Genomic DNA, 25,572 nt, shown 5'->3' with positions numbered 1-25,572 from the left:
GGCACAATATGAAATAAAGAAAGAAATGAGGACAATCAACATAAAATAAACTAAAAGCTACAAAAGATCCTGATCTGTGGACATTGTTTACCGTAGACAATAGCCGGAGTAGGAGTAGCCTCTGAGACAGCGAGAAGCGAGAGTAAAGTACAAGAAGAGATTAGACGTTAGTGACAGAGAGTAGAAATGCCAGAAAAGCAGGAAAAAACACTGATGTAATGTTAACCTGGATTAGATTAGAACAAATACCCATCATTGCTATTATTTGAAAGTAAACCATTGCCAGTACTGTGTTCACTAAAATTCAGATTTCCTAAAAAAAGGTGCAAAGACCCTCGAAAACACACCTACTACAGTCAGCATGGCGCTGGCCGAGTCCTGGTCCAGTGTGGTGTTCATGACGCAGGTGTAGGTGCCCTCATCTCTATCCGTCACGTCTTTGATGGTCAGACTGTCGGTGTCCACCAGAAACCTGACGACAGAGAATCAGAGATGGGTGATGCATTTCTCTTTTCTCTCCGAGTGATACCGCAGTTTTTTTTTGTTTTTTTTTACACATCGTGCCTAACAAGTGGTTTGCACCTCTCGTCGTCAGGTAGCTCTCCGTTGTCTTTGAGCCAGGTCATGGTGGGGATGAGGGACGGGTCGTGTTTGACTTTACACTCGAACGCGGCGCTCATGCCTCTCTGGACCACCCTGTACTCTGGCTGCTTGAGGATGCGGGTGGGCTCTGGAAGACAGAATAACAAAGAGAGTCCACATCATAGTCTTTAAACAGGTTAAGAGTTGAACCCCTCGTTCAATCTCGTCCTTCTGAATTGTGACATGATCCATGTCTGACCTTTAACCTCCAGGAACACGTGGTTCTCCTTGATCCCCAAGTTGTTGGTGGCGATGCAGGTGTACTTTCCACTGTTCAGTGGCTGGGCGACGTGGATCTCCAATGTACCGTTCACATGGATCACATAAGGGTCACCGTCTTTAATGCTGGTCTGACTGTCTTTGAACCTGCACGGAAACGACAAATGACATGTTTTTTAGTCTTTAATGGTGCGTATCAAGCAAAAAGACCTAAAAATACGAATTGAATTTTCTTTCAGTGTTTCAAATAACAGCATCTTGAACTAAACGTCATGCTCTCACCATGTGATGGTTGGTATGGGTGAGCCAAAGGAGGCACAATGAAGTAACGCAGGGTTGTTGGCGATGACCTGGTACACTCTGTTGGGTGGAGTGAGCACTCTCGGCGCCTCAGCTACGGAGAGAAGCACAAATCAGCAAATCAGCACTTGATGTAACTTCCCTCTCGCACATACCGGCCTGCATATCCAAAATCTCAACTCACCGAGAACGTTGACGAAGGCGTTGGCCATCAGGTAACCAAATTCATTGGAGGCGTTGCACTGGTAGACAGCGCTGGACCCCGACTGCACATTGCTGAGAATCACAGTGTCGTCATCCACCTTCCGAGCGCGGTCCTCGGGCGCATCTATTACAAGACGAGAGACGGGAGGTTCTTCAACACACAGCTGGGATTTGGGAGTTGAATTCCCACGACAGCTCTGCGTACTGATTCATACTCTCTGTTGCCATCAGATGCTCTGGATGTAAGTTTGTGTGATATGTAGAACTTTTCTGTTTTGGACTCGCGGTGTCACTTTACTCACTCTCTATGAGGACTCCATTGACGAACCAGGTGATCTTCGGTTTGGGCTCTCCGCTGACCCGACAGGTCAGGCTGCCGGTCTCATTGGGGGCGAGGATCAGGTTCCTGGGAGCGCTGACCCAGAAAGGAGCCGCTGTGGACGAGAAAAAAGAAAGAAACCAAGAAGAGACATGGCATTTATCTTACATTAATCTTTGTTGACATACTTTGGCAACACAATACAGGCACACAGAAACATTTACATCTATGTAAATGTAAGATTTCAAATGTGTTGACACGATAACATCCTCATAGCAACATTGAATCGAATCACTCCCTGTGATTATAAGTGCTGCAAGTACTGCCGATCCCACTGCGAATCAGCGCCTGTGACTGAAGCTCCAGCAGCTTCTGGTGCATGATTTTTGTTTTTGCAAGCTTTGTTGAATCCCAACACATCAGTATAATAAACCGAGATGAGTATCTTTACACCAATTCTTGCTGTGAAGCTTAAATTAATATACTCTCCTATTCCAACGCTACCTAAGAGCATTAACGTCGCTCCGCAGGGTGCCACGAAAAGTGAAAGAAAAATATAACTGGATTAATCTGCATACCTTTGACATTGACCTTGATGATATGCTCTGCAGTGCCCAGCTTGTTTGTGGCCGTGCAGCGGTAGTTCCCAGCGTCGTCTTCATTCACGTCAGAAATCTTGAGCGTTTTCTGGAAGTGCTGAAAGGTCGTCCTGCCGCTCGGCAGCTCTCCTCCATCCTTCTGCCAGGAGATATCGGGAGTGGGCCTGTATCAGACACATCATGTTATTCTGGTTATTTTTGGATCTTACTATTATTATTTTTAATTATCATTATTTTGGGCCTTTTTGTGGCTTCATAGGACAGGGCAGCTGAGATAAGATGGGAAACTGGATGAGAGAGAAGGCGAACGACATGAAGCAAAGGGCCACGGGCTGGATCGGAGTCCAAATACTTATTTTGACAGTCTCTTTCAAAGAACATTGCTGTATAATACAAGAAAGCTTATTTCTGCCATGTCCAAGTTGCATCAAGATGTCTACTTACAAGCCCGCAGCAATGCATTCCAGCTCCAGAGTCTCCCCTCTCAGAACCATCTTGGTGCTGCTGGCGCCCAGAGGCATCATGAAGCGGGGGCGATGCTCCCCCTCTGGGCTGTCTGAACGCATGAGAACACATCAACCAAATCAGAGCCCGACAAATTAGATTTGAAGGCTCCTCTTGCCACACTGTGACCACCAGAGGGGCTGGGTGAAACCATGAGCTCAGAGGGCCGTTCATATTCGAGTGAAGGAAATTGGTGGTGGAAACCTGGACTATCAAATGAAGAGTCATGAAGTGATTTGTCAACGTGGATAGAGGGGATAGTAAACGAGTGAGTGATGACCCAACACAATGTAGTAGACGTTTTTTTTTCCTCTTGTATCTCAGAATGGAAGAGTGCGAGGGAGCTCCCAGAGAGAAGTAGCCGTCAGTTTGTTGCTATGACAACACAGGGGGGATTCTTGGTAGATAGCAACCACCGATCTCACACACATCCCTCTGAAGTTCCTAATGGAAGGATCTAGACATCTTTAAGGGTCGCTTTGCTGAAAAAGGTCAGGAAATAGATAACGAGCGATCCCTTCTTACTTCTAAAGTTGGAAAAGGGGCAGCGCCACGTTAGAATAACTTGTTGTTGAACGCTTCATACTGTGTGCCGCCATCTTGGATAATCATTGAAGGTGTGCTTGATTGAGCCAATCATGAGATCAGTCGTAATTCGTATGTGTGTTTGTGATTCCGGGGGAGATGCAGTTAGCTGACATTTATTGTGACGCGTGCTCTGAAGGTTGCTCGAACCATCTTAGGTATTTGATGTTACCTGCACACGGAGGCGATCGTGGACCTTTTTGCTTTGTATAAGCAATGCATCCTGCATTGCAGGCAGGTCGTTGTTAGGGTTTGCCCGACTCTAACCATAAAACTTTAACTTGCATAAGGATGTGCTTCACGAAACCAGATACACATTGGAGAAACCTGAGGACGAGTTTGTTAATGTAGTCACAAAGGAGGGGACTGAGGTTGCGTTAAAGGTGTATGTTGGGTATGGTTAGGCCAGGGTGTGAAAAACAGGGCTGGGTTCACACTGATGGGGGCTGAATGGGAATAAACCAGCAGCACTCACCACTATAGAAATCAGTGATATTGTATAAAGCAGCCACAGTCTCATTCATTGTTTCCACTGAAATACAACAGAAAGTGATAAGCATGCAAGACTAGGACAGAAAACAGGAAATGCCATACTTCATAATGCATTTGCTTGTGAAAATGCATTACAAAACATCGGTATAACACCACAGTTAAATCATTGCCAATGCTATTTGCACATTAAATAAAGCTAGAGGCCTTCAAAAAAGCGAGGAGGAGGTAGAAAAGCAGTAAGAACAGCACAAAAATCCATCTAAGGCTAACACAGTCTGGCATGGACAGCACATAGATTTGAAACAGGAGTGATACGAGATTCCACGGGCACAAAATGTGGGAAGTAACATCTTCAACTGTGAAATAATGTTTACTGCAAAAGGGAAAATCTTTCGAGTTTCGCATAAATGATGAGAAAATGAGATTAAACTATGCTACATGACCAAATATCCGACCTTTAAGGGGCAACATGTAAGAAATTCAGATTAAAACATTCAAAAGTAAATTCAAACTATTGACAGAATTTGAAGAATATGTTTTGAGGTTATGTCAAAGACTGCTATGGAAATATCTACAGGAGTTAGTATGCTAGCAGCTAGCATTTGGCCTCACATTTGTCCTAAGGTGTAAACACCAACATTACCTGAATACCTGCATGGCTAACTAAGCTAAGAAGATAACAATAGCTACAGCCATGATGTATAAACAGAATACAGTTAGCAGCAGTTAGCGGTTACACTGGTGATATGCTCCCCCTGCCGATTGTTTGGAATATGAATTTAACAGGTGGCCAATTCTTACATATTTCACCATTAATTGTTACCTAAAAATTAAAGCAATATTGTTTCCTGCATTAGTATTGACTATTTTGCATTTATAGACAACATTTATGGTAAAATGTCATAAACACTTTTTTTACATTCATTTCGAGTGTCTAGGCCTCGACTTACTGTCCAGCACGGTCACTGAGATTGGCTGCTTCTGCTGGATGGTTTGTGTGTGAGGGAAGCGAGCGTAGCAGATGTAGTCCTGCCTGCTGTCTTCTGGGAGGACATTCGAGAAGTACAAGTCTCCGTTCAGAGCCTGGGACACTCGTTGATCCAGCGGTAGCTTCTGGAAATCTGAAGAAGACGAAAAAGAAAGAGTTAGAAATGTCAATGTGTGAAAAGCATGTTTGATTTAGGGCCAGTCGACGCTGTCTTAGGGGCCTGTTTTCCATCAGTTCTCTCCTCCTTTGTTTGTCTGCCGTTGTTGTATTGGTTGTGAAATGTCCTTGAACATGTGCAGATGTGTGTACATGCAAATGGCTCACTGTTATCCATCCAGAAGATGACAGGAGGGGGCAGCCCTGCAGGGGGCCGGCACTGCAGCACGAGGGAGACCCCCATCTGCACCACGATGGCCTCATTTCTCTCCTTTGACCACAAGGGGGACCCTGCGAGTCAAATAACATCAAACAAAGGTACTGCAGGCTTCCCATAGCTTGATGATGGTATTGATTACATTCATTTCTGTCAGCAGAAGCAATGAGATTGAGCATGTTGTGGGAAGCAGAACCTTGGAGAATCTGTTTTAATTACAAAAACCAATAGAAATGATGTTATTGACTATAGTCATGGGTCTTACTGGACTGTCTGATGACAATCCTGTTGGATACAGCCGTGCCGTGCTCGTTGTGAGCCGTACACTGGTACGTTCCCTCATAAGCCTCCGCCTTCTCCCCGCTGATGTCAATGACCAGAGTCCCTGAACCGGGCTTCATCAGGACTTTGGAGTCTTTCTCTACATCGAAGTGGGTCCCATTTCTCGTCCAGGAAAAACTAGGACCAACAAGAAATACATCATCATCATCACTGTATTTTCTAGCGTTCTTCAAGTCATCAAGAAGCATTGTGGTCTGTTCATGCAGACCGAGTCTAATCATTGATTTCATGGCAGGAAGTTTGATCCAGCGGCTGCTGGGAAAAAAACCAAAAAAAAACAACTGTGTCTAATTCACTCTGCCAGGTGTGTTTCACAAGTGGTCTCCATGACAACGGTTGCTCCAGCGATTCATATATCCTCACGGCTCCAGGTTAAGTTGCCCCAAGAAACAAGAAAAGCATTAAAAAATGAACGGAAAATATCAGTGGGAGGAGCGATCGTCTCACCTGGGATGAGGCTTCCCCTTGGCCTCACAGTGGATGACGATGTTCTCCCGCGGATCAAAGATGTAATCCTTCGGGGACTGTTGCGTTATAGTGGGGGGTTGGGGCACTGGAAACACAATGAATTAGAAACATATTTCAGACGCGTGCAATGACATGCAAACATGAGCACGTGGAGGGGGTTATAGAATCGAGGATGTGCAGGCAACATGCAGCAAGCGTTCAGTCAAGACTCGACAATCGAGTGTAACACCGTCTGGAGACGCAAACAAAAGCCACGACAAGCCATCTTATCCGATAACAACTAACCAAGGGAGTGGACTCACAATCAACCACTCCAAAACAAACAAGTCACTACACACATTGACAGTATTGACATAACCGCATGCATGTCTAACATTGCTAGAATCCACACAAAATCATATTAGAATTAGGGTTTTAAAAGCAAAAAAAAAACTCTAGAAGTCACAGCAGTGTACGCGGCAACTTACATCCTTCCAGTACTTTAGCTTTTTTGTCCAGCGTCACACACCGTACCACAGTGATAGAATATTGAGGAAAGGTGTTAGTTTTTGCAAGGAGTAAAGCACAGGTTCAGGTGAAACAGCTGCACGTTCAAGTACTTTTAAAGCATCGTAGGAGCCTGCCGAGGAGTCCCACCGACCCCGCTTTCTTGTGAATACTTCTTTAGCTTCAGTTTAATATGGCAGGTGCAAACAATGCAAGAAAAGTAGTTGAAGACATTGAAATTTCACACAGGATGTGTGATAAAATAGATAGTTTTTCCAGAGATTGTATTGCATTTCATGACTGAAAACTGAAAACTTGATTCCATGCTGAAACATGCAAAGCTGAAACACAAGAGATCCAGTAAACTGCAGCTGAATCTGCAGCTACTTCTTCATTATTCCCCCCAAAATATGAAAGAATTTAGGACAGAATTATTATTCTCTTTTTATATGCTGATAAAATGCGACATTGATAAGGACAGCACTTACGATCAAGAGGCACTTCCAGCGCTGAGGTCATGTGACTCAAGAGTATCAATAGCGCAGGCCCGAAGCCCGGCACCCACTTCCTGTTCCTGTCCATGGTTGGGTGAAAACCAAATTCAACGACACGATCGACACAAAGTCTGGATCCACTCTACAGAGAGGTACAAACAAGAAGAAAGGAGAAAGGATTACGACATGGGTCACCAAAATGTTAAGTTTCCGGGGGGGTTTATTTAGACTACTTGATGATCAAAATGAGCCTCGAACAAGTTTCACAAAATCAAAATGAGAAATGTGCTCAAACCCACGTCCGCAGAGAAGTCTCAGAATGTGTGATGTATATAAGATAACTCCATTAAAATGAAATACGTATGTACACAATGGAAACTTGATGCTTCTCTTGCAAGCTCGACATCCAAACAAGGGCGTGCACGTCGCGGGTGACAAGTGGCTCGTCCGTTTCATTGCCATCGTCCTGCTGACTTAATCAGGAGGAAAAGTCAAAACAAACTTGATTCCAGCCCCTGTATCTTAAACATTGCAAGTATCCATCCTGCTCTTGTCAGTCGTACACGCTGTTGTTTACCTTCTCTGGCAGTTCAAGATAGCATTCGGAGCTAACTGCGCTCTCAAGACAAGATAACCACGGATTACGGCAAGACCCAACGTGCTCCGCTGCGATGCCCCCCGCCGCCCACGTGTTAGCCTGTAAACATACGGCATGTGAGTGCACTCGGCCGGAACAATCAGATATAGCCAAGCGCTGGATTGGCACATGCATGCACAAACGCGCCACATTGGTGACTGCATCCTTCTCTGTCAGTGTGTCATGCGGATCAAGTCGCACATGAGTGCAGACCCACGAGCGCTAACTAGCTGCCGTTGCGTCGTCCATAACGCAAGCATGTTGGCATTAACGGGCTCTCGTAAACTGCACCACTGGGAGCAGGGAATCATGTGTGTGTGTGTGTGTGCGTGTGTTTTCTCTTTCATGTCCTTTGTCTTGCAGTTTTGTTTGCCCCTGTCACACGTGCATTAGCCAGCATTAATTTATTAGCAAATTGGAGTTATATCGCCGCACCAGCGACATCGAGATACCCCTCTTCATATACTATGTTTGATGAATGAACAATAAATGTCCGCAACATTCCAGCTCCACCATTATTAACGCTTATTTTATTCAAAATTCTTCGATGAACAAGCACATTATTCCGACTGGAGTCATTCCCTTGCACTACGCTGAATGATTTGTTAAAACTGGCATTTCTTTTCATTTGCGCGAGCCGGTTGGATCAAAGTAGCCAAAGGGGTGACAGTGACTCCTGTCAGGAGGCCGAGATGGATCCTGAGATGGAGCAGCTGCCGTCAGGTAAAAGGTTCGTTCCGTCCTGTCATCCTTATTATTCATGACTATCTATGTACATATATTGACACACAACACGTGTGGATACACAGGCACAGCACACACACACGTGCACACATACACAGACGAGGCATCTGATGGTGATGCTCATTGTTGGAGTCAAGCCTGTTACATCTCTACTACGCTGGAGAGAAAGCATGTCCAATGACATATAGGGGAGAGTACGGTAATGAACACACACACAGAAAGGAGTGTGTCACATTTTATCCAGCTGAGCTTGCTGTGCTGAGTGTGTGAGCTAACACAACCCCAGGACACAGCTAATTACGCCGACACGTCCTATTGGATATCAGTCTCGCAAGTTAATCATGAGGGAAGACAACAGAGAGCAACACTCAGTGCACTAGATGCAGGCCACGCATGCTAAATCTTCTAATCTCGTAGTGAAAAAAGGCAGTGCCATATCATGCAAATGTAATGACCTATCTTCAGATTAATTACAATAATGCCCCATGCTGCTGCAGCAGAAATGGCCTCCCCGCCACCCACAGCAACATTAAGCCGTGCTGGACCCCAGGCCATTTTCTCCCAGAGAGACAGTGGAGCCCATTCACCTGGCAGGGCTGCTTATAAGTGGGACTTTTGTCTAAAAGGTAACGAGTGGCACAAAAAAGAAAAGGGGAGATGGATGACGGAATTTGCTGAATAGAACGTGCAAACGGGTCAAATCGAATCAAGAAAGAACAGAGGAGGGGAAGAGAAATTCTGTGGCTTGAGGGAAGAGTGTGAACAATGAAATGTTGCACCAGTTACGTCTCTGCGGTTCTCCTTTAGAACAGGGCCCGGCCATTCTGTAGCTTTAAGGATGATCATGAGAATTCATGATAACATGAATATTTGAGGAAACAAAAAAAAATCGTTAGCCAACGTTTGTCACACATGAGTAAGAATATTTTACAACTTAACATACAACAAGTATTTCATTGAGAATTTGAAATGCTTCACTGCTCTGTAATCTTCTTGACATGTTTCCATTCCAAAACCAATGAAGGTGTGTCATTGGAACCAAATGTCAAATTCAGTATTTGATTCGTAATGCTCTGTTAGAATTCAAAAGTTTTAGTGTAAAGCCCGGCTTCAGGTTTTATCGTAAGCTATATCATAAGCCATGTAAAGTTACTGAGCAACCACCAGCTGCTGATCAGGACCCCAAAGTGAAAGCTAGTCTGACTCATTTCCTGTATAAAAGTAGTTCGATATAGCGAAATATTGACACTGTATGACACATTTCTGCATAAAAAGCGCACACGTCATTAATAATAAATAGAAGACTGGTCTATTTTTATGCTTGTAAAGCATAATCGTACATAGCATTGTACATATGCCTTGTTGCCCTGTCAGTTAGCTAGGCTACTATGCTGACAAAAAATGCATTTTCTCTACGCCTACACCTTGCTGAATAGATAGATAGCATAACACAAAAACGTCTGAGAAGTATTGTGAGTACGCTTTTGGGTTATACACCACAGATGAGTCAATCGTGTATATTGCAGAGGTGAGGCTGTTAGCTGACTTTGTAAAAATGCTTGCCGGCTTGTCCCGTTAGCAAGTCAGCGGCTGCTATTCCACACCTTAGTTTAGACCTGGGCCATGCAAGTTGCGTTTAAATACATTCTTATCGTCTGTTAGTTAAAATTAAAACTATATACTGTTTCCCTTAAGAGAAGCAGCGTGATTTAAGTCATTGCTTTGTAAAAGCTTAAAGCAAATGTAAGACATTTCAAAGAATTTCCTTCCTGGTGAAAAGTTGAGACCATTACACTGCATGTTTCTGTACAAATTACACAAATTAGATAAAAAGTGTTAATTCATGAACGTTGATATGAGCTGGTGGGCAGTTTTTGTCAATGTTGGACCAAGACAGACTGTTGTTGATGTCATGCTAAGCTAACGGGTAACTGGCTGTTGCCTTGCATCAAACAGACTAACACATACGACAGTAGTATCAAATGTCAAAATCCTTCTTTAACACAAATTAGCTGTATATTCTATATATAAACCAATTAATTTTGTAAAAAGAAAATTCCCAAGCATGGAAATATATCTCTTCATGTTGTCAGCTGTTCTTTTTCTGTATGTCTGTCTGTTTTTATGTCCGACCTGGGTCACGTCTCCAGAGATTCAGATAGAGATTGATTGCCCGGGGGTATGAAAAAAAAAAAAATACTAGACAACACAGATGACTCCCCAAGCACACACACAAAACACACACACACACACATAAAATTAGCTGCCACATGCAAATGTCAGCATCTCCATATTTCAGCAGCAGGAATGTCACAGAGTGTTAACTGGGATAAATTGCTGAGACGCTCACGTTGGAAATTCCTTCGCAGCCTTTGATTTGCATGATCGGGCACCATCGCATTGAACTTATGACCTTTGTAAGCGAAGACGACAAACGCGCTTTCATACGTGTTTGTTGCATGGTCAGATACGTGTTTTTGAAGCCTGCTGAGTGTATTTTGCACAGTTAAAGGCTTTACCGCAAGGCTGTTCTGTGCTGCGTGGTGGAAAACATTCCTCTTGTGGCAATGTTATCCAAAGAAGAAGCATAGATATTTCCTATTCTTAATTTTCTCACGGGCCACAGACAAAAAAACGATGACGTCAAACAGAAACGAGGATGAGTGTGACGACTCTGGCTGGTGGGCAGGTCATCTCTCTTCCTCCTCTCTTCTCTCTGACTCAGGGGTCGGAGCCTAAAAGGTCAAAAAGTCCAGCTCTGCCTTTCCATCTTGATCACCCTATCCTCTTTGTGTCTTTCACTTCCTGTCTTCCTTCCTCTTTGTCACTGTCATCCTGTGTTTTACTATCCCTTCCTGAAAACTGTCGAGCCAAAATTGCTAATTTAGGTCTCATCTGTATACATTGGGTATTTTTTTAAATCTCAAATAGCTGAAATTCATCCTAATCTGAAGACGAAAATGTTCACTGGATGCTTAACTTGCACAGATACAATAATAAACAAGAAACTGCGAAAATAGGTTGCTAAATATAATTTGGTGGCTGTTAAAAGTGCGGGAAAAGCTGTTATGCCAAGCTTACTTGCTTTCTTGGTAAGAAAAGCTTGATTCCACTCTCATTTTGTTAGCTTTGGACGAAGACAGGCTAGCTTCTTTCCCCTTTGTTTACAGTCTTTATGCTATGCTAAGCAAAGCTAACCTGCCTCTGGCGGTAGCTCCATGTTTATGGTACTTTTAGGAAAGCGGTATTGATCCTCTCGTGTTGTTGAGTTGTTTTTGGCACTTCGGTAACGCCGACTTGTGAGAGAGTTCATCTAAAAACAGGCTACTACAGACGTGTGCTGTCAGCCATCTGTGTTGAGTTCTTACTTTAATGTAATTCCGGATTAAATCAGTCACAGGGCATCTTTAGCATAGAATGAAAGTTATTATAACGGATGTAAAAGGACTTTATTGCGTACTCAAAAGATAACCAGGGCAAACAGTTCTCAACAACAAAAGAGTGACGCGAAGCTTGCTGACAAAAACCCAACAGCCTTCCTCCCTCTCGGTTCGCAAACCCCGAAGCAACGCGCTAAGTTGGTCGTTCCACAGCCTTCAGTCACACTGAGAGACGCTGAGGCATGACAGGCTGACTAGACAGATGAGCGAGGGAGGGATAGGGACGGCAGGAAGAGAATTAGAAGGGGGGGGGGATGAAAACACAGTCATCTGCAGTCACATCAGATCGCGGTGACGGAGATATTTCGGAGATGATAGACTGAGTCAGACCGCTTTCAGCCAGAACGGACTAGATGGGCTTGTTCTCTCATCTGTAGCTCGGTACATAGACACATGACTATTTGGACATAAAGACCACATCGCTGTGTAGCAGAGCTGTTGTCAGATTACATTTAACATTTGCAATTTCTTTGCAGGCCGGGACGTCTTAGCACGGCAACCAGACGACACCGAGCTGCACAGTAACCAGGTCACTAGAATATAGGGAGCTGTGAGCTACACGAGATTTCCCCCAAACTCAGCGAGGAGAAGTGCGGCCTAAATGTGAAGCTACCGTTACTGCCACTTCACTGCTGACATTTGAGAGCCGGGCTGAACTTAAACACCCCTTAAAGCTGTGACTAAACTCAACTGAAATGGAACCAGGGGTTTGAAACAAAAGGCCAAACTCCCTGACCCTGAACAGATCGTGGAGGAGAGGAAAGATGGCGGTAAACAACAAACCCACGCTGACGCTGAATGGACCCCAACCAACTCCCGAGGCGACGGCTTGAGGACTTATTGCATATTTCGACAACGGATCCTGTAATCATGTGTGAAATATAGGTGCTTACTGTGTTTCTGTCCGGGCCTTCTCTTTAATTAGGTGTGGTTAATGGATAACTTCAACCCACCCCTGCCTGTAGTAAAAAACATTAAGTGTTTCCTTGAAGGTTGTCGTTTTGATGTTTTATGATTAACGATAAAGCTCTGTAGAACTGTTAATCTGTTAAATCTAGTGATACTTCCGTGAGCTAATCACTTTTAGCATCAGCATACACCCATATGTTGATGTAAAAATATAGCTGCTTCAAAGACACAAGCCGAGGTTGGTGGCAGCACACAAAAAAAGCCACTTCCAGCGTCTGTGGAGAACGGATACAAACTGTAAATCAATGTCAGGTACGAGACTGAGATGTACTGGACACCAAGAGAGACACGAAGGCATGCTAACCTACCAGTCCTCTCTGTCAACAAATTAAAGAAAGGGCTCACTTTAAGTAGGAAACTCCAAACTGCTCTCAGTCCCTGTTCCAGTATCCGTCAATCTGATAACTTTACTGGCCGACTGCTCCCCTTGACAGACCCCCCCAGTCAAGCGGCCATTCTGCCCCAAACAAAGCCCGTCGCAAGGTGAGAAAATGACCCTATTTCTTGGGGGCAAAGCCTCGACTCAACATTTCGATCAAAAAAGAAAAGAGAAACAAGGGGCAGCGCTGCCTCACTAATCCACTTTGATAGATGGGCCGCTATTCATGCCCTTTTCATATCTTTTTACTGCGTTAAGTATTATTTACGAAAGCACATTTGTGCCGCGGACAATGGGCGGATGGTGTTACACTCGCCTCACCTTGGGAGGTAAGGAGAGACTTAATATGAGGGATGGGAATAAAAGCATTCACTCTCAAGCCAAGGTGAAGCTACGCAGGGTGTTGTAGAGTTAAAAGAGTACTTGACACCAGGAAATGCAGAGGTGAGGACAGGAGAAGAGACAATAACTGGTAGTGAAGATGATGCAATGGCATGCTTGCGATACTGGTGGTTTCAATTCCTGGGAAATGTTTACACAGCAGGACAAAAATGTCATTCCTTTTTTTTTTTTTACCAAGGAAGAACGACACATCAAGGATCATTTTAAAAAACACATCAACACATGGCAATGATAAAAATATGACCTTTTCTTGTACTTAAGGGCTGCAAGCAGTCAAGACCACTTCTGCCAGTTTCCCTCTCAAATACCCCTAACCCTAACCCCGGGACAGGAACAAGCAGCGCTCCAATCACAAGTCACACCAGCTTAATTTCAGAGAGCCCAGCGTTTTAACCCGCTGACTTCATTGGAAGCCGTCCGCCACGTTGGAAGTTGTTGTAAGAGGAGCTTTTGACTGCGCTAACACCACTTCTGTGCAGTGAAAGGACAGAACTGGCAGCCTCTTTGTCTCCAATAGTCCCCAAACCGGATCGCACGCAGCCACCTAATCAACACAACTTATCTCAGCCTCTCTTTGCATGTACACACACACACACACACACACACACACACACACACACACACACATATACACACGTACACACAGGGCCTTTCCTTTTTGGGGTCAGTTGTTCTAGCACCATCCGCAGAATCCCCCCCAGCGCCTGCTTTTCTCTGAGGCTTTGTGAAGTGCTGATGGTCAGCATGCGCCATCCGCACGCCATCCCGTCTGCACCTCGACAACCACCCCGCGGGGGCTATTGTCCTTCATGTTGTTTACCGCCGGGATAACGCTGAAATGGCAGGGGGGTGTTCCAGGGTACAAGGTGACACCTCCGGCAGTCAAAGATGCGGCCACAGTTCGGCTGGGCACAGTTCTTATACAGTAGTGCAGTAATGATAACAAGGCAATTGTCCTTCAAATGCTGTTTTAGAACTCGGGGGCGTGAAGTGTGTTTGGTGTTGGAAGTACGGACCAAAAACTGAATATTACCCATCAGGAGGGGAGGGCCCGGCACACACAATCAACATTCTATCAACCGCTATCAACCTTAGAGTCGTTAGTTACCTAAATACTCCCCCATTATTGTGAGTGTAATGGGGGACAAGGACAGCAGGGAAGACATGAGCTGCTGTCTCTGCCCCACAGAGATGCTTCTTGGCTAGATTTCACAGGCTCAGGTTTTTTCAACTACCGACTAACGCCAAAGAGGAGCTCCGTTTCTCACGTTTTTCGCCTCTTTTTTTTATGCACCCGACTCAGCGTCTCCTTCCTTCGGATACTGATTTGGACGCCAATTACCATGGCAACGGTGGAAGCTTAAAAGCTTTGGTTCAGCCCCTACTTAAAACACAAATTTTACTGGATTGGCTTTCTCTTATCATGTTATGTTTGACCACTTTGGCTCCAGGATTATGTACAGTGAAAGAGAAGACGGTGGCTTTCGCTGAAGGACTCAAATGACAGGATGCGTGCCGGCTGCAGAAACACACACGTATCTTGTGTTTTTTCAGTTGTTTTTTGTGTGTATTTGTTTTTTCTTGACTAGGTTTTATAAGTTGACCAAAGGATTTGCACTGATCTGTGTATTTGTGGTGTCATAAACCACCATAAGCCCTAAGTTTAAGTTTTGCATCTGTGCAGCAAAGCATCCATTAGATGGGAATGGGCGCTTTGCTGAGACGAACGACAGTTGGTCTTAGAGCCTTTAGTTCAGCGTAAAGTGACTCAACTTTCCCACTAAAGTGTGATTTATGTGATATTTGGCAGGAGCCAGCTGCCAGCGATCACTTCTGATTGTTACTCCCCATGAATAACTGCCATTTCAAGCTGGAGAGAGCAGGCATACTTTTACAACAAAAGCAGTAAAAGTGGAAAAGAAGTGAAAAAGTCAAAGTGGAGATCTGCCCCCCCCCCCAGAATCACCTTACAACCTAAGTCCAATCTATCTCCAAGCACTCTTAAAAGCCTGACACAAACAGCCTGACGATTACAAGAAAGCAGTATCTTATTGTCATTTCCTTATCCACTGTTTTCTTTTTTCTATTCAGGGACTGTAAGCGGTCTTTCCCTTCCATAGAACTGAATCCTAATAGCGTTGCTTCAGGCACATTCAGGCAACAGAGTGATCTCTTGTCAAGAGGTGAAGAAATGGGAACACACCTCAGAAGACGTCACAACCGCTGCCACGACTGTTGACACACATGCCGTGATCATCTTGTGAAAAAAAAAAAAAACGCTTTGAAGAAAAAAAAAAAAGAAGAGCACTACAACTGCGGTAACTTATTCTTAAAACTGGAATTTCACCCAAAAGAATCATCATTTAGTATGTTATTGTTGGTTTTGTTGAATCAACAAAGCTGGATTAAACTATAACCGTTTTGAAAAATGATAATTGCTCATAAACAACCGGATTCATCCATGTGTAACTCATCAAAAGTCATTACGGACGGCAGCCATTAAAATTCGCTTCATCTGACATCCAATTATAGCGCTGTGATATTTGGACAATTGCACACATTTTGCTAGGCGTATGGACCGGTTTGCCGGCTGCCCGGGGGAGGGGGGGCTTGCTTTGGTGTTGGGTGTGTGCCCATGTGCACAGGAGTGTGTGTGTGTGTGTGTGTGTGTGTGTTTGTGAGTGCATGTCTCGCCTGTCTAAGGTCATCTCATCAAAAGCCTTGGGCTCAGCCGGAGCAGAGGGCCATGCTGGCTATATACCACGTGTGTGGATCTATTTGTGTGTTTATGTGTGTAAGCATTTGTATTTTATATATGAAAAAAGAAAAAAAGATCAAACTGACAAACAATGGAGGGAAATGGAGACCGGAAGCCAAACAATATTCTGAAAAAATACATCTTGAGATCTAACAAGAGAATCTGTTGTATATGGTCTACAGCACATCCTCTCTAGTGGATGTATGGGTGTGACAGCTTATTGGTTGCATCGATGCATTTTTTATAAATCATGTCAATTCAACTTTATCAACCTGCTACAGAAAACAGAGTGAATCACTTCAGCAATATTCAGCTTTATATCAAACGTCTGTCCGTTAGAATCTTTTACCACTTTTACACCAAAATTCAAGCGTACATGTGCTTTTTTGAACTAAAGTAAACCCACCAAAACTGGCCGATTGACTCCTATCCCATTGTTAATGGACACATTTTTTCCTGGCATGTTGTGTTCGATGTCACAAACGGACTGTTAAATAAAAGGAGCAGCAAAACGCACAAGATCATATATGTCAACAGACTGCGTCAGGTTTAAAAAAAAACATTTTAAAAGAGTTTTCAGCAAAAACACTCTGAATTAGACAGATTCGTTTTTTCCAGAGCTGATGTAAGAAGGAGCTAAAGAGTGAGACATCTAGCTTTTTTATTTTCATCTCCGTACCGCGCGTAGAGCCGACATGGATCGGGGACTGACATTAAGGCCGGTGACAATTTTACGTTGATTAGTTTTATATATCTTCTACTGCAGTCTCTTTTTCAAAACATTAGAGCACTGCTTGACAGAAAACAGATGTTTTCTATTTTCAGTATGTGCTAACGTCCGGGAATTCAACATGGCCCCACAGCATTGTGCGGGGAAAGAGGGCAAAAATGAACGTGTCCAACCAGGTGTTATGTTTCCATCACAACTGACTAGAGATGGAGCCAATAAACATCTACTACAGCAGAGTCAGTTGACCAGGGAATGAATATTGATTCTATCCTTTCCCAGGAGTGGAAGTCATGTAAACCAGCCATACATTTCGTTTTTGATTTGATACTCCAATATTTAATCAGTCAATCAATCACATTTTTTCTCCTTCCCTACAACTCCTTCATTTTCAGATAAATGTACATAATACCGCCATCGTTCAGTATGCTGCTCCTACAGTTGTCAGAATTTGAACTTTAACACCCAAATAAATTGGGTGTTAAAGTAAACATGTGCGACACAGACAACTCGGAGCTAATGGACTAAGCCATGCAAAACCAGCGGCATTGTCCTTTAACATCATACGTGAACTGAGTGTGAACAAAGTGTGTTTGAAAAGAAGCACGCATGCATGTTGGACAAAAAGCACCTATAATCAATAGTCACACTCATTTCTAACACTGTGTGACACTGTGACAGTGGCACCACATAAATCCAGCTGGGCTTGTAAACGAGCCAAGTCTCATTGGTATTCCTGGATGCTATCGAGGAGGTAAAAGGTATTGATGAGCGGGTAGATGCACGTGGCCTTGCTACGTGACTCCGGGCTTTATCACGGCGTTAGTTACCGTTGGTGTCTTTAAAGATTTGTATGAGAGTGCATGTGTTAGCGTGTCCTTCAGGGAAAAACTGTTGTGCTTTTTTACAGCTGAAGTTCATCTATGTGTTTTCAGTTTTATCAGACCTGAGCAATCTTGGACGGCCTTGAATGTAGTCGGTTCATTGCGTCCTTCAAAGGACGCTCAACACTCTGATGATGTTGCTATTCTTAGAGATGGTTGTAGACCTAAAAAACGTAACGTTTTTATCATGTGTGAGTGTCAAAACTGGTCACTGATCGCTGGACTGACCAACAACACCCTCAGGGCTAAAAGAAAACGTAAGGATTGAAGAGATCAGGCTGAAATGAGCAGGCAGAAAAGAAAAGGGCATGATGGGATGGAAAAGGGGTAGGAGGTGAGAGAGGGGGGAGGGGACTGATTGACGGTGTTATAGCAGCGCAGCAACCTGGCGTGCCCATTTTTTTTTTCTCCTCCACCCATCTGTTCATCAGGATTACTCATATAGAGAGGGACGGAGGAGGAGGAGAGGGGAAGGCCGTAGGAGGCCAAAGACAGGGAGAGGAGATACAACAACTGAATACAAAACCACTTTTCCATAAACTGCTGTGATAATGACTCACTGTTAAAATTATGGATCAGAGTAATACAGTTAAGTGCTCTTATAGGGCTATTCAGGTTACAATGATAGTAATGGGAGGTGGAAACATTGTAGTGTTGGTTATGTAATACTCTGCTGCAGCGCCTGCTCTGCTTACCAAGACATTGCTCCCTACTTACAAATATGTTTTCCGGCTTCTCCACAAGGTAGATGCAGTAAGATCTGTAGCGCTAGCCCATTAGCTGTGTTCATTAAAGGGGCTCTGTGGAGTTTCCTTGTTAAGAAACAAAAGTTATGTTTACATTCAGTGACAAGTGCAGTTCGTTCATTATGAAACATTTGCAAAGCTAACTTCTATCTCCGTTATGTTCTAGGTTATGTTTTCAACCGGGTCCATCTGTTTGTTGTTAGTTGGTTGGTTTGTGACCAGGATCACACAAGAACTACTGAACGAATTTCTGCAAAACTTGGACGTAGGATAGGTATCGCTCCAGAATAGATCCCAGTTACCTTTTGTGCGGATCCAGATATAGATCCAGGATTTTTTTCTCACCTTCTTTAGGGCATTTTAAGATATTTTTGCTAACATGATAAAATTAAATTATCAGATAAAAAAAAAAAAAAACTGATACTGTCCTGTAATGCATCCTTCAAACCCATGACATGCCATATCACGATATTTTCCTCGAAATAGTAATAATACATTTAAATGTCAAATATTCCAGCACTTTTCATCTGACTGTGTTAAATGTCATCCATGCACTGTTTCCCTCCTCTCTGCTTGTGTGTTTAGCAGCAGGTGAGCAGGTGCTGATGCCAGGACATGTGGCTCCTGTTTTTCCAGTCACCATCCAAACACATGCAGGTTAATCGTGTTGTCTTCTCACCTCTCCTTGTGTGTGTGTGTGTGTGTGTGTGTGTGTATATTTTGGGTGTTTATTCTACATGTAGGCGGAGGGCTTTCTGCACGTTTACATTGGACTGTATTCCAAAAGATGCATGACTACTACCGGCTCGTTGTCTGAACGAGGGACTGATCTTAAAGCCCAACCTGATGCCCTGTCATGCCAGAGCTTATCTCATTTCCCTTGTGTGTTCTTTTCTTTTTGCATCAGTGTAACTGTTCTTATTTAGACTACGCTTATCGCCCACCTAGCCACAAAACAACCCTAAACAACACACTATAATCCCCGCCACAAGGAGGCTGCCTTAGCTTCCAGCCACTGTGCCTCGCCGGTTTAGTGTATAATCTGCAGATATGAGGGCACCGCCAAGACCGCAAAGGTTATAAATCAGTCACTGCCAGCTGGGAGATGTGCCTCAACACTCAGCACTTTCCCACCATGCAAACTGTCCTTTCTCATTTATAGCACAGCCACGGTTTACAGGAAAAATACAGGCGCTGTCGGCGACAGTCACACTATAGAGAACAATGTATGTCCATACGATGTAGCGCATATATGAATCCATGCTCCTGCGCAGCCCATATCCCTGTGACAAAATGCGGAGCAAGACGAGGTCGGGCTGTTGAAGGGTGGAGCTGATTCAACGTCACAGCATGCGGGAGCGAAGAATAACCAGCTCCAGAGGCATGATGTGTGAGTAAATGCAAATCACAAAAACCAAGTTATTGTTGTCACTGAATCTGATTGGTGAGCTCTCTGTACTGTATGCACAGCACTGTAGTGCTGGTGAGACCCAATTACAATCAGCGCAACAGTTTAACAACATCAAGTGACACCAGGAAATGGATACAATGGTAAAGCTGAAACATGTGACTTACCTGTGAGGATTAAATCTTAGTCACTGACTGTCCTCAGGAAGTAGCTCAAACCTGCAACGACAGGAATGAGGACAAATTAGGAGATCTCTTCTCATTGGACTAACCAGTTCTAAAACTATGTGCCAATAGACAGTATAAATAAACAATCACAAAGCTATCACCTGCGATATTATGGAGTGCTGATGTTTTCATAACAACTCATTTGGAAAAGAAATAGCCTGCTTAGTCAAAGTGCTGCACAGCTCACATTCATGCAAATTTGTATCAGTGTCCAATCAGCTTCTGGTAAGATGGGAAGACAAGAACAAACATGCCACTCAATAAAAATGACTGTTGGTACAAAGGTGCGACATTTAAAATGGGCTCCAGGGTGCGGCTTTTAATTGAGATTGTCGCGATTTCTTGTTGCATGTGATTTAAAAGAAGAAAAACATGTATTTGCACTTTGAATACTGTTTTAAATCATCAAACGTATGTTAAAAAAATCTGATTACAATGTATTATTGGATGCAACTAAATTAAAGAATGTATGCGCACCAGTACAACAGTATAGAAAAATTAGTCTGGAGCCTGGAAAACTTTCAATTGAGAAGTCCTTAGTTAACAAAAATAGTAGAGATATTAAAAAGACCTACCCTCTGATTAAAGCCAAAAGCAGTTAAAGGCTAACCCCACCTATTTTACACATTATAGTGTGTTGACAGGTCTCAGAAAGTACTTCTGCATATGTGAAAAAAGTAGTATAAAGCCTTTTGTGGCTCCAGAGGAAGCTGCATTTTAATTTGATAAATTGCCTCCAGTCACATAACTCAGGAGCAAAGTTGCATTATGGGCAATACATCGGGTTCTGCTGTATCCATTTGATAATTTGTTTATAAACTGACCATAATGAGTCCAACAAAGTTATCGGTAAGAAATGCTGGACCAATGGACTGCTTTCAAAACCTGTAGCCTACATTACCCACAATGCAACTTAGCCACAGAGTGACATCACTTGAGAAAGTTTTCCGGTTACATGAAGCCAGAAAAAGGCTTTATACTACTTTTTTCATGCATGTAGTAGACCTCAACAAGACCTGTAAACACATTTTAATGTATACAATTTGTGGAGTTACCCTTTAATAAAACATAATTGGGAAAAAGGAACACACACTTGGCTGTCAAAGCCAACACACTTGAATTCATTCATCAATACAGGCCGGTGTCGCACGCACAGCGCACCATGCATACATGTGCACAGCCTCCCAGCTCTCCAGGGAATCCCCAGCAAATGAGTGTGTCTTGCCGAACACAAGGCCTTCAATCAATAACCAAAATGTCTCCAGTCATTTTTATTACTTTTACCTCCAGCAGGGGACACACACAAATGAAAGGTTACCCATTGACACACACGCGGTGCCCCCCGCCTCCTGCAAACACGCTTCCCTGCGTGACCGTGAATGCATTATCATAATCTCCAGAGAGACTCCTCCATTCATCTCACATTAGCAAAACAAATGTGACGGACAAAGAACGCCGGCCTGTTTGGACGTGGGGACATTAATGCTGTAGTTAGCTCAGAGGAAAGAGACACTGGATTATGCGAGTGTCCATTAATAAGCTCAGGTCGAGCTGTTTGAACTTGCTGGATGATGTGAAAAGATGAGAAAGGGGTCTTTGAACTCCCCGCGATGACATAGTGAGTATCTTATCTGCTATCACATGGTATGAGAGGGAGAGATTGGAGAAACACCAAAGGGCCCAACCCAACCCCAAGTTGTGACCAACAGAGGGATGGAAAACAAAAAAGGAGAGAACATCCGCACATCTATTGATTGAAATACTTGACATGTACCGAGTTTAATTGAATGAATTTGTCACCCGGACTGAACCGAGCTACATTGATCTTATCTCAGCTGAACTGAAACAAACTGAAGTGAACCGAGCTGAGACCAAGAGACGGACGCAGATGAGGTGAGAGAGGAAGAGAGAGAGAGAGAGAGAAAAAAAGAAGAGGCAGATGTTAACGAACAGAGACAGCAACGCACCGAGACATCAGAAAAGCCCCGGCAGGAGAGGCAGAGCGAGGGCGATGTGAGAAAGAGTGTTGAGAGAGAGAGAGAGAGAGAGAGAGAGAGAGGGAGAGCACATGAAAAAATGAAGGCCGAGTGGGAATCGGAAACATGCATTATTAACGGGCGAATCTAAAAGCGCTTCATCATCAGAGCGCGAGGGGGGTGGAGAGGGATACAGAGACAAAGTAGAAAAAGATGGAGGGAGAGAAGAGAAGGAAGGCTAGCAGACCACCTGACCTGCATGTACCTCAACATTTTGCGAACATGCTTATTTTCACTTTCTTGCCGAGAGTTACACAATTAGACTGATACCATTTTACAGTCTACGGCGAAAGGACAATTATCTTAGCTTTGAATAAAGACAGGAAACAGGAGGGATGCTAGCCTCGCTCTGTCCAAAGCTAAATTCAGGTACCTGCCAGTCCAAAGCATACTAATTAACACATCTTTTTTGGTTAATGTAAAGTAGTTTCTATTGGGGGTTGTGTACTGGATTATTTGAAGAGTCTTTGCCGGTTGCCTAGCAAGCCAACAGTGAAGAAAACATTTCAGGAAGTCGAACATAAAACTACAAGCTACAGGAAGGAGGTGGTTAGCTTATCTTTGAATAAAGACTGTAAACAGGGGTAACCTTACCTCGTTGGTTAATGTACTATATAAAAGAGTCTCGACTAGTTACCTCGCATGCTAATGGTGATGAAAACACACTTGGAAGTGAAATGTTAAAACAAATAACTGTGTTTTACATTTGTGTAATGTGTTCATTATTGAGTTTAAAAGGCTGATTTTGTTTCCTTTCGGCAGAGCCAGGCTAGCTGTTTACCCCTATTTTAAGCTAAGCTATTTAGGCTAACTGGCTGCTGGTACTAACTTCCTAATAAATGGACAGACATGAGAGTGGGATGAATCTTCTAACATAACCCTTGTCAAGAAAGCAAAAGACGGTGTTTGCCAACTTTTCCTTTGAGAAACATTATATTACACTACTGTAAAATGTTATGCTAACGTCAGTTCTACCACTGAAGTTATCTGACCTCATCCTGCTCTCCCTTTTTTCCATCAGGGTGACAAAATCTTATCTATTTGAACAACGCTCTTTTCTCAACAGAGATCTGGAAATCAACTCTTAAATATGTGAGCTTTTTCACATATTTCATTTCATTTTGATGAATATATAGATGTAAGTGGGCCCAAGTGTAGAACACTGCAACATTTATTGCCATCTTTCTTTTCCCCACCAGGACGCATGAGAAACATATTTGTATTTTAAAGTACTCTGTGACATATATAGTAAAAATGTTTTGAATCTGTCTGAAGAGCCTTCAGAAGAACTGCGTGAAGCAAAAAATAGATCCGATCCGTTCACATCTTCAGTCAGGAACTAAAATATCCCTATGACAACAGTGTGAATGTGAAATCCAAGCTGTGTGAATATTTAAAACATTCCCTTGAGATTAAGGCCAGCGTTTCTCTGAATGTCCTCGTACCAAATACAGTGCGATTTCTGTGTCTGAGCACTAAAGCCTGGTGCAGTGCTGCTCTGATTTACTGTCTATCTCCTGTCGTGTTTCAATTAGCTGACTGGGTTTATGGATCTACTGGGAAACCTGCATGTGGTTGTTTTGGTGTATACGACATGGAGGTGGGGGTGGAGGGGTGGAGGGGTGGATTGTGCCGACTGTGATAGAATAACTGACCCCAGGCATGAATAGAAATGTGTGTGCACGTGTGTGTGTGTGTGTTTGTGTGTCATAATACCCCAGACTGAGGGGCCTCAGCAATCAGTGATGGAAGCAGCTGCCCAAAAAACACTTTACATGCGCCCTGACTGCCTGGCCTCCACGCCCACTTTTACCTTCTCCTGACTCTGAAACGCCAATAACACACACGCGCAAATAAATTAAAATGACGCACTTTGTATTGTTGTCCTACGGCACCATCAGAACCTCCTTTCAAAATAAAATATCACGTTGTCCATTTTGTTAACTGTGAGGTTTGGAGACTTGTTATTCCATCAAATCTCTGCCCGTTCTTTCCCACGGAGGACCACAGCGTACAATAATCTGTATTGCTTCGAGACCAGCGCCTGGCCTGCCATTAATGAAGTCTGACTTTCTCTCTCGCTCGCTCTCACTTCTGAGAGCACATTTGATTTCCGACACCGGTTGCCATGGAGCTGGCCAGTGCAAACAGCAGAAAAACACACAATCGACACTTGTGCGAAATGTTTCTTCCACCAAACATAGCTCATCGACACAGGAAAAGATGTTGAGGGCATTTGCAGCTCCTTGTCGGGTTTCGAAGTAAGAGGAAAAACTTTGTGCACTGCTCTTAAAACACAGACTTTGCAGATTGCCGATGGAAAACACTTCACGATTGTGAGTGTACAACTTGGAAGTCAGCGACGGAAGCAGTGGCACCTGGACCAGCGTCTGTTTGTCTGGAGCCTGAAGGTTGTCTGTTCATCAGACACACCATCTGCATGATGGATTTTGGTGTAGGCCTTGGAGGTTATTTATTACTTTCCCTGTGTGTGTGTGTGTGTGTGTGTGTGTGTGTGTGTGTGTCCTGCGTCCATGTACATCTGTCCACATGTACCTATAGTCACAGAAAATGACAAATGACCTAATTAAGATGGTTGTCAGGTTGGGTTTAGTGACCATGTCATTGTGTTGCATAGATACAATGTTCCACACCGCTGTTTTCCAAATCCCCTGGGATAACTGTGAATAAGCAAAAGCACATATTTGCAACATTAATTAGCGCCTGCACGAGCACAGTTCTTTCGCAAACTGCTGCAGTTTTTTTTGTTTGTGCTTTGGTGATAATCAGTACTTTAAATTCCACCTCAATATTTCCTGGCTGGCTGAAAGGTATGTACCTCAGGAGAAGGAACCTCTTGAAGGATAGGCATGCAGTTACATAAAGTCCTTGGAAGTGTTTATGGCATTTAATAGCACTTACTGCTTTTCCATTATCCTCTTCCATTGGTACGCTTCAAGGGTTTTACCCTCTTTTGTGGACTTTGAAACAAGCCTGCTCACGTCAGAAAAACTACCATATAGGTTGACTGTAAAAGCATCCTATTAGGACCCATACTTAGGTTAATAATAAGCAAATGTAGCTAAATATATGTAGCAGTTTTGTTCCTTAAACTTCACCAAATCTAACTCAACATATGTTGTTGTTTTGTTCCCTAAACCTAGCTACATTTCGGTGCCTAAAGCAAATTGTTTTGTTGC

At 43.5% G+C, this 25,572-nt stretch overlaps 1 protein-coding gene across 12 annotated transcripts in view; it reads right to left on the bottom strand.

Annotated features, from left to right (window-relative positions):
• nrcama (neuronal cell adhesion molecule a) overlaps nt 1–25,572 on the bottom strand; it is a 58,607-nt gene that overhangs the window by 9,897 nt on the left and 23,138 nt on the right. For 5 of the 12 annotated variants that reach the window (XM_030439176.1, XM_030439180.1, XM_030439182.1 and 2 more), the window contains exons 2-17: nt 20,277–20,327; nt 7,010–7,157; nt 6,503–6,520; nt 6,015–6,120; nt 5,491–5,684; nt 5,177–5,299; nt 4,815–4,985; nt 2,728–2,839; nt 2,263–2,447; nt 1,668–1,799; nt 1,346–1,489; nt 1,144–1,255; nt 842–1,008; nt 583–730; nt 348–472; nt 92–121 (exon numbers count right to left, since the gene is read on the bottom strand). In XM_030439176.1, coding sequence (XP_030295036.1) covers nt 92–121; nt 348–472; nt 583–730; nt 842–1,008; nt 1,144–1,255; nt 1,346–1,489; nt 1,668–1,799; nt 2,263–2,447; nt 2,728–2,839; nt 4,815–4,985; nt 5,177–5,299; nt 5,491–5,684; nt 6,015–6,120; nt 6,503–6,520; nt 7,010–7,103 — 1,861 coding nt within the window. In that variant the 5' untranslated portion in view covers nt 7,104–7,157; nt 20,277–20,327. The remainder of the gene's footprint in view (nt 1–91; nt 122–347; nt 473–582; nt 731–841; nt 1,009–1,143; nt 1,256–1,345; nt 1,490–1,667; nt 1,800–2,262; nt 2,448–2,727; nt 2,840–4,814; nt 4,986–5,176; nt 5,300–5,490; nt 5,685–6,014; nt 6,121–6,502; nt 6,521–7,009; nt 7,158–20,276; nt 20,328–25,572) is intronic. The other 7 variants (XM_030439178.1, XM_030439188.1, XM_030439185.1 and 4 more) reach the window with 3 other exon arrangements.

Source organism: Sparus aurata, chromosome 14, assembly GCF_900880675.1.
Source record: "Sparus aurata chromosome 14, fSpaAur1.1, whole genome shotgun sequence".
NCBI lineage: Eukaryota > Metazoa > Chordata > Actinopteri > Spariformes > Sparidae > Sparus > Sparus aurata.
This window is presented reverse-complemented; position numbering and strand designations above follow the sequence as displayed.